This window comes from Hyaena hyaena, unplaced genomic scaffold (genome assembly GCF_003009895.1).
Source record: "Hyaena hyaena isolate Hyena2069 unplaced genomic scaffold, ASM300989v1 scaffold_32, whole genome shotgun sequence".
Taxonomy (NCBI): Eukaryota; Metazoa; Chordata; class Mammalia; order Carnivora; family Hyaenidae; genus Hyaena; species Hyaena hyaena.
In genome coordinates this window covers 500,141-515,314 of record NW_024080663.1, presented here as the reverse complement: position 1 = coordinate 515,314, position 15,174 = coordinate 500,141, and the positions used below count along the sequence as shown (strand labels likewise).

General features: G+C 35.9%; 1 protein-coding gene across 2 annotated transcripts in view; it reads right to left on the bottom strand.

The window, feature by feature from the left end:
• The window catches only part of LRRC39 (leucine rich repeat containing 39), a 20,404-nt gene extending 5,230 nt beyond the window's left edge, over positions 1–15,174 (bottom strand). The window contains exons 1-6 of one of the 2 annotated variants that reach the window (XM_039228439.1): positions 15,076–15,174; positions 11,129–11,322; positions 5,298–5,403; positions 3,807–3,963; positions 3,094–3,230; positions 217–362 (exon numbers count right to left, since the gene is read on the bottom strand). In XM_039228439.1, the coding sequence (XP_039084370.1) occupies positions 217–362; positions 3,094–3,230; positions 3,807–3,963; positions 5,298–5,403; positions 11,129–11,241 (659 nt within the window). In that variant the 5' untranslated portion in view covers positions 11,242–11,322; positions 15,076–15,174. Of the gene's footprint in view, positions 1–216; positions 363–3,093; positions 3,231–3,806; positions 3,964–5,297; positions 5,404–5,650; positions 5,789–11,128; positions 11,323–15,075 lie in introns of those variants that run through there. The other variant, XM_039228440.1, reaches the window with a different exon arrangement.

The following is a 15,174-nucleotide window of genomic DNA, read 5'->3' as shown; positions in this document are numbered from 1 at the left end:
TGTCAATACGTTGAAGTGAGATAGCCAGTTTTTCTCTTCTAAAACCCTTATGCTTAAGTAAATGAAAACATTTTGTTAAAAAGTAGCATATTTAGTACTACATGGATCTACTATGATTGATTAGGTTAGGGTCCCCTCTGTTTTGTCTTTTATTTCTTATTTCTTGAGGATGGCTTCAACACATCTGCTAATAGTATAGAAGATTATTTATTTTACCTTTCTATAGTGTCAGGAAGTTGCTCAAGTCTGTTGCTTCCCATGTCGAGCCACTCAAGAGCAGGCATGTTCAACACAGCAGAAGGGATTGTAGTAAACTGATTCATACTCAAATCAAGGTGAGTAAGCTTTAACAAATTGCTAAGCTGAAGAGGAAAGCAAAATTTTTCAAAGTGAATGTCCACAACGTAAAGTACTAGAACAGTCAAGTGGCTAGAGGAGGTACTTCACATCCAGGAATGTTCAGATTACACTTGGGCTTTATGTACTCCTAGTAGTCCACAGTAACTCTGAAGTAAAAATAAAGCTAAGGAACCTCCAGAAAAATGTAAAAATCTTACAGAAAATTCATCTATTCAAAGAAAATTTATTTTCCAAATACCCAAGTTCCAGGGTTTACAGAACCTGCTTGTGTTTTCCTTTCATCCTGTATTTGAGATTTTTTTGGGAAAACCCAAACTTCAATATTATCTTTATTGAGCCTTCTTTTTTGTGCCTGGTGTTTTACATGTTACGTCAGTCACAGAATTTACTGTTTGGTTATTCTATCTTTTAAATGAAAAACACCAATAAAAATGTATTAGGAATAACATATCAAACACCAATGTGCTCAGCTTGAGAAAGAAAATACAGAGGTGCCTGGGTGGCTCAGTCAGTTAAGTGACTGACTCTTAATTTCAGCTCAGGTCATGATCTCACGGTTTGGTTCATGAGATTGAGCCTAGTATTAGGCTCCATGCTGTTGGCACGGAGCTTACTCAGGATTCTCTTGCTCTCTTCTCTTTGCCCCTCTCCCTGCACACATGTGCGCTCTCTCAAAATAAACTTAAAAAATATATATATATACATATATTGATATGACTGCCTCCTATGTACTCTTCCCTTCTTCCTTTCCAGAGGGAACCCCTCTCCTGAATTTGGTATTTATTACTCCTGTAAATGTTTTTTAAAAATTTGTATTGCTATACACAAATATGTTTTCTATATATTTCTCTATAATTACTATTATACATGTTTTCACAAAGTTTAGTATTTTTATTTGAAGATTATGATGCTGTACTTCTCTTTCCTTAACTTTTTTCTCTCAACATCAGTGTCAGTGTATTCATGATGATGCTTATAGCTCTAGTTTATTCATCAACTTTACAAGATGAATATCATATTTCTATTTTATGGACAAAATGGTTGAGAGAGGCCGTGTAACTGGAAATGATGAGTGATGTGTACTCAAGCTTTCTGGAACTAAAGCCACAAAATTTCTAACCTCTTTCCATATAACACTGTAGTGAAAGTTTCAAAATGTGAGAATTTAGTTAACTTTTCCAAAGAACTTTCCATTTATCTAGGCAAGTTCTGTTTAATTTTTATCTTCAGGAATGTTCAGATTCTTTCCACAACTTTAACACCAAAAAAAAACCTCAACACAAAACAAAACACATACACACCCAGTGTTTTGTGGGTAATGCAAAAAAAGCAGGAGGTGTCCATTTAGGAGGTGATGTTTCTCCAGCTTTAGAATTCAAGCCATGGACAAAACACTTTTTCAAAATCACACTTTAAAATTTTTCAAATGGTTTAGAATGGAGTATAAAAAGATTGTGTTTACACTGGCATAAATATGTTTCGTGTATATACATGTGTGCAGTGTAATGGCTGAGAGATAAGTCTCCTGTTGCTGATTTCTCAGTGGTTCTAGAACCCTTTGGTTTCATAATATTCAAAGATAATATTATAATCTGACAGCCTCTATTTTGCATATGTGAACATTGAGACCTAATTATATAAAGTGGTGTGTTTGACGCTACACAGCTACTTAGAGGCCACACTTGGAAATAATCCCAGACTCAAATCTCAGTTTAGTGTTTGTCCCAGTAAAACCTATTTTTACATGAAAAAAATTAAGGCAAACACAGGTTAATAGACATGTCCAAATTCATACAGCAGTTTTAGTGACTGAACCAATATAAGAATTAGAAGTTGGAAATAAAATATTTATTGGCCCTAAGTATAAATTGTCCCTGTGATCATCATTTTTATCATAACCAAGTGCATACATTTCATTAAACTATTGTAATATGAAGTAGATATAAACATAGAAACAGTGCTTTACTTGTCAGAACAACAATTATTGGTGACGTATTTAGTGCTGTGGGGAAAAAGTGATATTCTCACCAAAAATAGCAGAGAATGGAAAAAGATAATAGTCTTTCTACTTTATTTTGAGTTTTATTATTTTCCTTAACTTTCATTTTGCAAAGTTAGAACATCTTGGAAATTTTCTTTGCTAATTGTAAGATCACTCAATATGTTTGAGTCTATATCTCTATGACCAGTTTGGCTTTACTAATAGCAAGGTTATCATACCAGATCAAAGTTTGAAGACTTTCCAAACCCATTGCCTTGCCTTTACTTGGTAGAGTCAAAGAAGCTAGCAAAGAAACACTTCCTAAACTGATGAACTCATTTCTTACCACTTCACCTCTGTCTCAAAAACTGAACACTCTGTAAATACCAACTAGTAAACAAAAGAGCTTTTCTATCACCACATTGCCTGTGCTTTAATAATAATCATTTATTCATTCAATAAGCATTTACTAAGCAACAACTACAAGCTAGGCTGGAAATAGAAATAAGAAAGACCCTTTACTCTGGACTTTAAGGAGATCACAAATGATGTCAGTACTGTGACAATAATATTTATGCTAAATAGATATTTCTCTAATTAAAAATATGTTATAATAACAGGAAATGATTTCACTAAATATTTTCTGAAGTAAAATGTATAGTATTTCTTCATTAGTGTTATTTTTAATAATCACACAGTTAAGAAGTAAACCAGTAGTAGAATAAAATTGTAGGCATTTATATCTTTCTGACCTCTTGTGGAAGATCACATATATCTCTGTTTACAGCAAGTTCTAGTTTTTCCAAGCTGGCACAATGGCTTAGTTCCCTGGGGACAGTCTTGATTTTGTTGTAACTAAGAATCAGTTCCTGAAGTCTAGTGAGCAGTCCTACAAAAAATAATAATAGAGAACAAATAGATATAAAACTATGTTTCCAGTTATTACAGTATAACTTGTCAGTTTCCCATTGGCAAATTCACACTTCTTTTCCCAGTATGTGCTCTGCCCCTTCTAAAGATAAGGAGTGGGTTTATTGGGTTTTTGCTATAGGCAGAAAACATGTGGTGGGTTGTTTTTTGTTTTGTTTTGTTTTTGTTTTTTGTTTCATTTTATCTACACTATATCCTGGCCAATCTTCCATTTGAGGATTTTTTTTTCCCCTCACCTAAGGAATCTTTCTAATTTTCTCTCTTGCCTTCAACCTATCCTTTTCTAGGAGGATTAACTGAACAAGAAATAGTGTTTCCAGAATCTATATAATAATATTTCCAAAGAGACTTTTCTTACATTGAATACTCCTCTTAACTCAGTAAATCCCAGACACTGGGTCCCCTAGAACCTTCAATTTAGATGTTTATAATCTCCTCAAGACTCAGGGCTGTATAAAGATGAGGTCTTTATTCCATTTATCAAAAAAAAAAAATTCTCAGTAAAAAACAGGATAATTAAAGCAATCTTCCTTACCAATTCCTGGAGGTATCTCTGAAATTGTGTTTCGAGATAAATCTAATACAATGAGGTTCTGGAATCTTCCAATAAATTCAGGAATTTTCAACAAACCAGTTCTATGAAGTTGCCATTCCTGTAGTTGACTTAGTTTTAGCAGAGAAGAAGGGAGGGTCTAAACTCAAGTAAAATAAATGACAGAATTACCATGTTACTTAAATTATTTTAGTATCATGCCACACTGAAGTATAATTGTAGAGAAGTTATTTGATTTGTAAAAGAACTTTCCTTACAAATTTTCACTAATGGTTTTATTTCCAAGTGCTGTGTGTTACTTCTAAGTTTTAAGATCTTTATTTTTGGGGTATGGGTACTAAACCTTGAAGCTCCAGTCAGAATAAATAAAAAGAATGTATTTTGGCCAACAGTGTACACACATAGAGTCTTGTTCTAAAGATGTTGTTGTATTAGGCTTTTTTAAGAGTACACATATACAGTTGAAAATGAGAATATGGTGGTTAGTTGAAATCACAGAGAAACCAAAAAGTCATTTTAGTCAATAATTCAAACTTCTCTTCCCCTTATTTTTTTAAAAAAAAATTATGTTTATTTATCTTTGAGAGACAAAGAATGAGCAGGAGAGTGGCAGAGAGAGGGAGACATAGAATCCAAAGCAGGCTCCAGGCTCTGAGCTGTCCGCACAAAGCCCGACGCGGGGCTTAAACCCACAAATTGCGAGTCCATGACCTGAGCTGAAGTCAGACACTCAGCTGACTGAGCCACCCAAGTGCCCCTCTTCCCTTTCTATTTTGAAATATTTTATCAAAGATTTTTACAGATTTTTTTAAATTTAAAGATTTTAAGAGTTTCAACTATTCTGAACTCTGTGCCTTTTCCCTTTCAACCTAAAATAGCCAAAAGAGAAAATAAAGGAGCCAACTCCCTCACCAATTATGCCTATATGTATGAAGATAAACACTGACCCAAGGGATAGAGGCCCTTACAAAAATTAGAGTATGCCTAATGTAATTAAGCAAGTGTGTGTGTATGTGTGTTTGCGCGTGTGCGCGCGCGCGTGCACACGCTTATGAGAGAATATGAACTGGGTGGTAGACCTTAAAAAAAAATGAATATCCTATTCCATTTTGTGGAGTTTTAACTGAGCATTTGTTTTGGAGAAGGTATATGATTTTTGTTAGGCAGATGGTCATATTTTTTATGGAAAATAGAGGTTGCTTAATTAGTAGGATTAGTAGGAGAAGAATCACAAGTGATTTAAATTTAGACAGAATTGAAGGAAATTGATTGAATTTTTACCAAAAAACATCCCAAAACAGTGAAGTTGTATTTCTTTTCAATTGTTCATGTTGCCCAAATTCATTTGTTGTATTATTAAAATGAGAATTTCTAGCTATTCCAGACTTAATCACACAGTTGCAGAATCATTTTCTCAACTCTCCCATAAAATGCAAACTATAGAAAATCAAATATTAGTTCTGTGAAGCTAACCTTCCATTCCTCATTTTCTATCTTCAAAATGACTTTTCCATCTTCTCTGATGACTTTTTCCCTTAGTTTGGTTAAGTTTACTCGTTCTTCCCAGATTCGCACTAGCCTAAGAGACCAGAAAACATTTTAGTTCACCAGTAATGAGATTGGTAGCATTCACTTTTACATAAAAAGTGACCCATCAAAATCAACCATTTGATTAATAGTATCTGGAAATCAGAAAAGAATGTGTTTTGCAAGAATTATAAATATGATTAGTTTCATGAATGCCCTATATTTAAATTTTCTAAAAGTGTCATAACTCTCCAAAGATTTTTTTAAATAATAGCTTTATTGAGATATAATTCACATACCATAAAATCAATCCTTTTAAAGTATGCAATTCATTGGTTTTTGATATATTCGCAGAGTTGCTCACCAACACCACTCTGATCCAAAACATTTTCATCACTCAAAAAACTCCATGCCCAAGGCTAACTGGTGCAGCCACTCTGGAAAACAGTATGGAGGTTCCTCACAAAGTTGAAAATAGAACTATCCTATGATCCAGCAATCACACCACTAAGTATTTACCCAATAATACAAAAATACTAATTCAAAGGGCAGCATTATCTACAACAGCCAAACTTTGGAAACAGCCCAATAGTTCATCAACTGATGAATGAATAAAGAAGGAAATACTACTTAGCCTAAAAAAAAGAATGAAATCTTCCCATTTGCAATGACATGGATGGAGCTGGAGAGTATTATGCTAAACGAAATAAGAGAAAGAAACACCATATGATTTCAGTCATGTGGAATTTAAGAAATAGCTTGAGCAGAGGCTCCTGGGTGATTCAGTGGATTAGGCGTGAGATCAAGCCCCATATTAGGCTCTGCACCTGCAGGGAGATTCTCTCTCCCTTCCTCTCTCTGCCCCTCCCTGCTCATGCTCTTTCCCCCTCAAAAATTTAAAAAAGAGTGAGACTGCTAAAGCACTTTTTTAAAAAAGAAAGAAAACGAGCAAAGGGGGGAAAAAAAGAGGCAAACCAAGAAATACTTTTTTAATTATAGAAAATAAATATGGTTACCAGAGGGGAGGTGCATGGGCGAAGGGCTTAACAGGTGATGGGTATTAAGGAGAGCATTCACTCACTGAGATGAGCACTGGGTGTTGTATGACTGTTGAATCACTATATTGTCCACCTGAAACTAATATTACACTGTATATTAACTAAGTGGAATTTAAATGAAAACAACAACAACAAAAAACTCCACACCCATTAGCAGTCACTGTCCATTCCTCCCTTCCTTAGCCCAGGGCAACCACTAATCTACTTCCTATTTCTATGGGATTATACTATATATAGTCTTTCCACATAGCATAAGTTATTCAAAGTTCACCTGTGCTGTAACATGTTTCAGTACTGTATTCCTTTTTATCGATGAATAATATTCCACTGTATGGATATACCACATTTTGTTTATCTGTTCATCAGTTGATGGACATTTGGGTTAATTCCACCGTTTGGCTATTATGGAATAATGCTGCTATGAACATTTGTGCACAAGTTCTTGCGTAGATATATGTTTTCATTTATCTTGGGTACAGTCCTATGAGTAGAATTGCTGCATCATATTATAACTCTATTTTTAACTTTTTTAGGAACTGCCAAAGTGTCCAAATTGCCTGTAGCACATGAGGCTTCTTGCCTCACCATCCTTGCCTACATTTGTCCATGTTTTTGGTCATAGCCATCCTAGTGAGTGCAAAGTGGTATCTCACTGTTCTTTTGACTTGATTTATTAAATATCTAACCCATAGATAGTTAATAACTTTTTAATGACTTCCAAATAATACAGTCCAGCTTCAGAGTTAAGGTATATATGATTACATTCCAATTTTATTCAGATTTTGTATTTCAGATATAAAAATGCATAAAACCTTTGTCATTCTGGAATACATCCCTATTGATTTTCAGTACATTGCAAATATACATAAGAATAATAGTCAGCTATGAAAATGACTAGTAAAAGGTTGCAAAAGTTTTATTTCTATATTAGAAAATTTTTATATTCAATAACATCACTTTTCTAAAAGAATAGAACTATTCAATCAAACAGTAAGCATGATGATTGCTAACTACTTATTAGTCACTAAGAGATCTATGTATTTTAGGACAAGATTTAATGACAAGTGTGACCAGCTGTCTTGGTCCCTAACCTTTTACTTAAAGAATTCACCAAGCAACCATTATATGTCAAATGCTATGCTGCACATCGTGCATGCAGTAAGCTCTGTCCTTAATGAGTTTACACTGAGGCTAATACTCAACAAGTCTATTTCCATCTCTATAATGATTCCTAAATGATATCTGGATCTGAATTTCTATGATCTAAGTCCAGAATGTATTGCTTAATTTGGTGACGGTGGGCAACACATACCACCTCTGTGGGCTTTGCCTATAAAAATGGGGTTTGGAATAAATAATGTCTAAGTTCCCTTCCAGCTCTAGTAACCTGTAATTCATCCACTGCTTGGTGTGAGCTTGATGTTCTTTCAATTTTGCATAGAAATTATGTACCTCCTATGAGACCCTTTTATCTAAAGCCTTTCCCAGATTTTGTCACACCAACTCATTCCTAAAGGCTTGATTTCCTCAAGACAGTTTGGCATCAAAAGATGATGAGATCAATTTCTGTTTAAACTTTATGCTTTTTGAACTAAATCTTTAGCCACCTTTAGCCGAGAGAAGCGGCATTAGATTACATTCTTAATCTTTTTACCCCTTGCCTATTTTGCAGAGAGAACTTGAAGCTACTGAAATTAAATGGTCCTTAACTAAACACGTATAACAGGTGAAGTTCAGGAGTTTAAAAGCAAATCATGATTCCTACCCACTGTTTAAAAAAAGGAAATGATATGTTAAGGGTACTCTAGGGTTGGGGCTCCTGAGTGGCTCAGTTGGTTGGGTATCTGACTCCTGATCCCAGCTCAGGTCATGATCTCACGGTTGGTGAGATCAATCCCTACATCGGGCTCTACACAGACAGCATGGAACCTGCATGGGATTCTCTCTCTCTCTGCCCCTCCCCTGCTCACTCACTCTCATTCTCTCTCTCAAAAGAAATAAATAAATTAAAAAGCAGAGTTTTCCTAGCGTGCCTGGGTGGCTCAGTCAGTTAAGTGTCTGACTCTTGATTTCAGCTCAGGTCATGGTCTCCTGGTTCATGGGTCCAAGCCCCATGTTGGGCTCTGTGCTGACAGTGCGGAGCCTGCTTGGGATTCTCTTTCCCTCTCTTTCTGCCCCTTTCCTGCTTGTGCTCTTGCTCTCTCAAAATAAATAAACTTAAAATTTAAAAAGAGTACTCTAGAGTCAACTTTATCATAATTGTAGAATACAATTATAATAGGTTTCATAAAAGCAGCTTTATATATAAAGAGCCAATCTAGGGAGATGTAAGGCCTGAGGTGAATATCATGCTTCCTGAGCCAGACTGCTATGAATATCAGTTCTTCATTTATTAGCAGTGTGTTCTTTGAATTAAGCCTATCTCTCAGGTTTTCTGTCTTTAAAAGGGAAAAAACAAACACTCATGTGTGGCAGAGACTGCTTATCATTCCCCAGTATCTGTTATTCCTTGTCTTCCTCAATAATAAATTCACATGGGCACAAGACTTCAGTTAGCCATCCTTCCTTGTAGTTTGCTATGGATCATATCAATGGGATGTTAGCAGAAATAGTAGTGTGTGCAGCTTCCTGCTAGCTGGAATCAAGCACATTGGCTGCGGTTGGTGTATCTATTTGGGGCCACTGGGTGACATCCATTCCATTAGGAATGGAAACCATGCACAGTTGAGCAACAAGATAAGCCTGACCGTGGCAACCCAGAGCATTTGACTCAGTGGAGTGCTATTCCAGCCCCAGATCGAATACCAGGAAAAGTTAACATATCTTGTTTAGAAAATATTATTTTGGTTTTCCATCTCTCATAATGCATTCTAATCCCCATCAAGATACTCTGTTTCAGTATGTTGAGCGGATTAAATGAGATAGGACAAATAAAGCAATTAGGAGAGTGCTTAGTAAGCAGTAAGTGCATAATAAACCACTGCTACCCTAATCATTGTCGGCATCATTATCCTCTTTCTTGGCTTTGGTTGGGAAGAATGGCCCCTCCCCAGCCAAATTTTTGTTTTTACAGATAGTAGACACAAAATAGTTGCTTATCAAGAACGTACCTTTTCCCCTCTTCTTTGCTGGGAGAATAGCTGTTATTTTCAAGTATTTATACTTCCCCCAAGTAACCCAGGTATAAATCTTAATTTATTTAAACTAGTCATGTAGGGGCGCCTGGGTGGCTCAGTCGGTTAAGCGTCTGACTTCGGCTCAGGTCATGATCTCGTGGTTCGTAGGTTCGAGCCCCGCCTCGGGCTCTGTGCTGACAGCCAGCTCAGAGCTTGGAGCCTGTTTCAGATTCTGTATCTTCCTCTCTCTCTGACCCTCCCCTGCTCCCGCTGTCCTCTCTTTCTCTCCCTCTCAGAAATAAAACATTAAAAAATAAAAATAAATAAATAAATAAACTAGTCATATAGTCTCATTCCCCTAGAAGGGAACTGGATTAGGGAAGTACAAATCACCCAGTTCTGGTCAATGAGAGGTGAAGGAGAGGTTTGCTAAAGCACCTCAGAAAGGTTTCCTCATTCCTGAAGAAACAGAAATAGTTTCCACTGTTCTGATAACATAATGAGGCTTGGCTCCAATGCCTGGAAGTATACCAGTCATCCTGTGACATTGAGGGAGGCTACCCTGAGAACCAAACTGAAACCCTGAGATTAGCAGTAGAAGGTGATAAAAAGAAGCTGAATCTTTAAAGCTGTTAAGGCTTTTGAATTGCCTTGCCTCAGGACTTCCCTCCTTAAGCCATTTTTAGTTGAATTTTATGGTATTTGCTAACTGACATAAGAGCATTTTTTCCTATTGAGATATAACTGTCATATAACACTAGATTAGTGTCAGGTGAACAACATAATGGCCCAATACCTGTATATGTTGCAAGACAAAAGACAACTTAATATTTAGAAAGAGACTTAATGAATGAGAATTGTAGGGATCCAGAAAGTAGGTATTCTTGCAAGATTAGACAGAATACTTTGGAGACATCCAATCAGGAAAGTAAGTAGATATCAAGAAGGCAGAGGAAATGAGACCAAACTATTTAAGCATAACCCAAATCAAGGAGTCAGGTGATTCACAGGGAACCTGGCTAAAACTCATGGCTATTCAAATAGGTGAGAATCTATACTATCTAGCATTGCTAGCTGCTATTTTAGTACCTAGGGAATATTACACTGAACAAACCATCAGTGAAAAGTACACTAAATGATACTAATCAAACTTTGATGAATGTTGAATGGACTCCTATGAGGGCCCAAGATTAATTATTTTTTTTTAATGTTTATTTATTTTGAGACAGAGCAGGGGAGGGGCAGAAAGAGGGAGGGAGAGAGAATCTCAAGCTACACTGTCAGTGCAGAGTCTGCTTGGGACTGGATCTCATGAATCATGAGATCATGATCTGAGCCTAAATCAAGAGCCAGATGCTTAAACGACTGAGCCACCCAGCGCCCCAACTACTATTTTCACATACAGACACTTGTATTTTGTTGTGGCCATCACATAGCCACACTTAATTGAGTCAGGGGTGTCCTGTAGTTATAAATTTGAGTTTTCAGTAAATAAAAATCTCTATCAAATTCAATAATAAGTCTCTTAATAAGTGCTCTTTTCTAGAATGATGATGTTCTGAATTTTCACTAATTCAAAAACAATAAACATGTTAAAGCATACTTCTTTTGAAATTCCTTCTCTCGCTTCAGGTCTTCATTGTGTTTCTTTATTCTCTCCTCCCAAACTTCCTTCACAGCATTGACAGCCCCGGTACAAACCACATTTTCTGACATGATTTCTCCACATTGTCACAAAGTCACCAACTTCATTAGGTTCTGAATTGGTTGAATATCAGGTGCCATCTCAGAAAGGACCTAATTATACAGGGATGGGGGGTAGGGGGAGAGAAAACAATTTGTTTCAGAATGTTCACGAAGTCCCCAAATGATCCTAGCATGTATTTATTGAACACTTTCTGTGTTCCCCAAATTATTTTATACACTTTATATACCATCTCTCATTTAACAATCCTCATTAAAATCCTATGACATGGGTGCTTTTATTGTCTGTAATATACAGATGAGAGAACTGAGCCTTGAAGATGGGCAATTTGTCCAAGGTCTCATATCTAATATGTGGCAGAGATGGGAACTGAAGCAAGTCTACTTCCTTTGTAACTATGTAATTTACAATAATGAAAAACTGCAACTAGTTTACATGCCCAGTTATAGGAAAATGGTTAAGTAACAGATATATAAATTTAAGACTAGCATCTTGGAATATCTACACAATCTAGATTCTATATAGGCAGAGTCTGAAATTCAGTTAAGTGGTATTATACTAGGATTATTGGCTCTTCTAAGATAAATTGCAAAGGTCAGATGTAATATTGAGGATTGTGACCTGAATCTCAGAAAGGAAAGGAAAATAAAAATAGGGGAGTGGTTATGTAAATTATAGTAGATCCATTTGATGGAATATTCTTTGCCTTACAAATAATTGTACTGATTTTTCTTCAAATTGTATTAGCAATAGTGAATTTGATTCACAATTAATTGAATTATTTCCTTCCAAATTCAGGAAGTCAAAGATGTCCACACTCACAACTATTTGACATTATACTAGAATGCTGAAGAGAAAGGAAGTAAATAGACAGGTATAAAGTTTGGAAAGGAAGAAGCGAAATATGCAGCAGTGTGGGGGAACAGGTACTTTCATACTAAAGGTGTCCATATTTGTTGTTCTCCATGGAAAGAAATTTGGTCATATCTATCAGTCTTACAAATGCACATTCACATTCCTAGGAATTTGTACTGCAATATTTTCAGTTGTAAAATTACATATTATACAGTTATTGACTGTTTTTCATAAAAGCAGAAGATGAGAAATAATATAACTTTTGATCAGTAAGTACATCCATATCATGGGAAATCATATAGCTCCATAAAGGAACTAGAACATTTTATATACTGATGAGCCATGATCTACAAAATGTTGGATGATTTAATATACCATGATTTAATTTTCCCATCCCAGTGAATATGGATATTTGGGTACCAGAGTTTTGCTATTATGAGCCATCTTATTTCCAAAATTCTTGTCCTTAACTTCATGGTGCTCAAGTGGGGCACCGTGCTTCTATTGGGTGTATATGTAGGATTTGAACTGCTGGATCATAGTAAATGTGAATGTTCAAATTTATAAGATAGTGACAAATTGTTTTCCAAAGTGACTGTGCCAATATATACTCTTACTACATTGATGTACATCCTCACCAACACACTGCTGTATGAAATCTTATTATGGTCACAATTTATACTTCCCTGACTACTAAATGCCATAATTTAATACATAATGATTGTCCAATTAAATAAAAGACAAAATCCTGTGTATTATTTATAAGAGGCACATCTAACATAAAAATAGGAAAAGATGGAAAATATAACATAGAAAAAGATCCATGCCTAGATTTATACCCAAGAGAAATGAAAATGTATGTTCACACAAAAACTTGCACGTGAATGTTGAAATTGCATTATTCACAATAGCCAAAAAGTGGAAACAAATGGCTATAAACTGACAATGGATAAACAAAATGTGGTATATCCATACAATGGAATATTATTTGCCCTAAAAAGGAATAAGTACCAATACATGCTACATTGTGGATGAACTTTGAATGAAAGTAGGCTAAGTGAAAGAAACCAGACTCAGAAGACCATGTAGGATCCCCTTTATGTGAAATATCCAGAATATGTAGATCCATAGAGAAAAAAAGTAGATTAGTTACATCCAGGGACTATTCAGAGGGGGAAATAAGGAGTGACTTCTAAGGATACAAAGTTTCTTCTTTGAGTGATAGAAAGCAACTTTTAAAATAAGTCAACCTATAAAAAAGCAAGAAAGACTTATTTATGGCTAAAGAACAGAATGGAGTAAGTATAATACATCTTGAAAATATAAAAATAAATGTAACAGAATGTGGAAAAAGGAAATGGAGGTGTAGAGGAAAGAACACCAAAAGCCACATCTTCAAAGCGGGGAGTCATAGACACTGTCTTATTTTATGCAACGAACTAGAGACTGAAGTATTTAAAGTTCTAAAGGTAATCAGGAGAAAAACTAAAAATAAGTATGTAACTCTGGGAGGCTCTAAGTGAACTTGAGCATCATCTTTTGAAAAAGAAAACAGGAACAATGGAGGTAACTACTGAAAACCAAATCCTGAAATGGTTAAAATGCTTACTTCTAGGGTGATAGAGAGAAACGGGGTAGAGAATATTGCTTTCATTATTAATCTCCTCTAAATTATTAATTTCTTTAAAAGAATGCAGTGTGGGGCATCTAGGTGGCTCAGGCAGTTAAGCGTCCGACTTCGGCTCAGGTCATGGTCTCACGGTTTGTGTATTCGAGCCCCACTTCAGGCTCTGTGCTGACAGTTAGCTCAGAGCCTGGAGCCGGTTTCGGATTCTGTGTCTCCATCTCTCTCTGACCCTCCCCTGTTCATGCTGTCTCTGTCTCTGTCTCTTTCAGAAATAAATAAAACACTTAAAAATTTTTAAAAAAGTATGCAGTGTGAAAAAAATAAAAGTATGCAGCGTGTATGACAGACAGAGACAGAGAGAGGGTGGGAGAAAAACTATTACAGAAGAAAAAAAATTTACAATTTTAGGATGAATATGTAATTGCCAATGTTCAAAAAATTTTAGGACAGGGTCCTTATTTTAAAGCAATGCTTGCACAATTTGCATAGGAACAGATTGCAAGATCTTCCTTTTTGTGAACAAAAAACCTTAGCATACAGGTGCCGATAATCCAAACCCCTGGGTATATCACAGTCAACCTGCAATTTACTGTCTCAGATTTGAGCAAGGTTGAAGTGTTTGTCAAATAGGAAAACATTGTAAAAAAAATTTTTATATAGTTTATTTATTTTTGAGACAGAGAGAAACAGAGCATGAGCAGGGGAGGACAGAAGAGAGGGAGACAGAATCTGAAACAGGCTCCAGGCTCTGAGCTGCCAGCACAGAACCCGACGCGGGGCTCGAACCCATGAACCGCGAGATCATGACCTGAGCCTAAGTCGGACGCTTAACCAAATGAACCACCCAGGTGCCCCAAGAAAGCATTTGTTAAAATCCCAAGTATCTACATGTAAATGTGTATTTTTAAACATATATAACCATTCATATGGTAATTTGGTTTCTCAATTTGCCATTAAACTTTATCCAGCCATCAGTTTTCTCATAACAGCAACCAGTTCCCCTTCGAGGAAAACAAGTCAATAATGACATACGTATTTCTGCCTCTACCATAGGATTGCGTTCCCTCCCATGACTACCACAACACAAAAGCACATAGTATGCCAAGGACATAACTGGGAGAGTCTGCTTTCCAAAGGCAAAAAAAGCAAAAAACGAACAGACAAAAACAAAACAAAACACTAAAAAAAATGCTTCTTAACTTTTAGAGAAATCCATGAATGACTATCAAACCCCAAAAGAGACTTTTAAATTCAATTCCAAGTACAGTTGTGCATTCCAGCAGATTCAGACCCAGTAAAGGCATCATCAGCAATCTCTTTCCATGTGAAGAATGGGAAAAAAGTGTTTTGGAAAAATACTTACCACTGTCAGATGACACAGAAGCTGACATACCCAACGTTAGTGATTATCAGCTGAGAGAGGATTTCAGGGAGAATTGTTTTCAATGTGGGTCCGGATGAT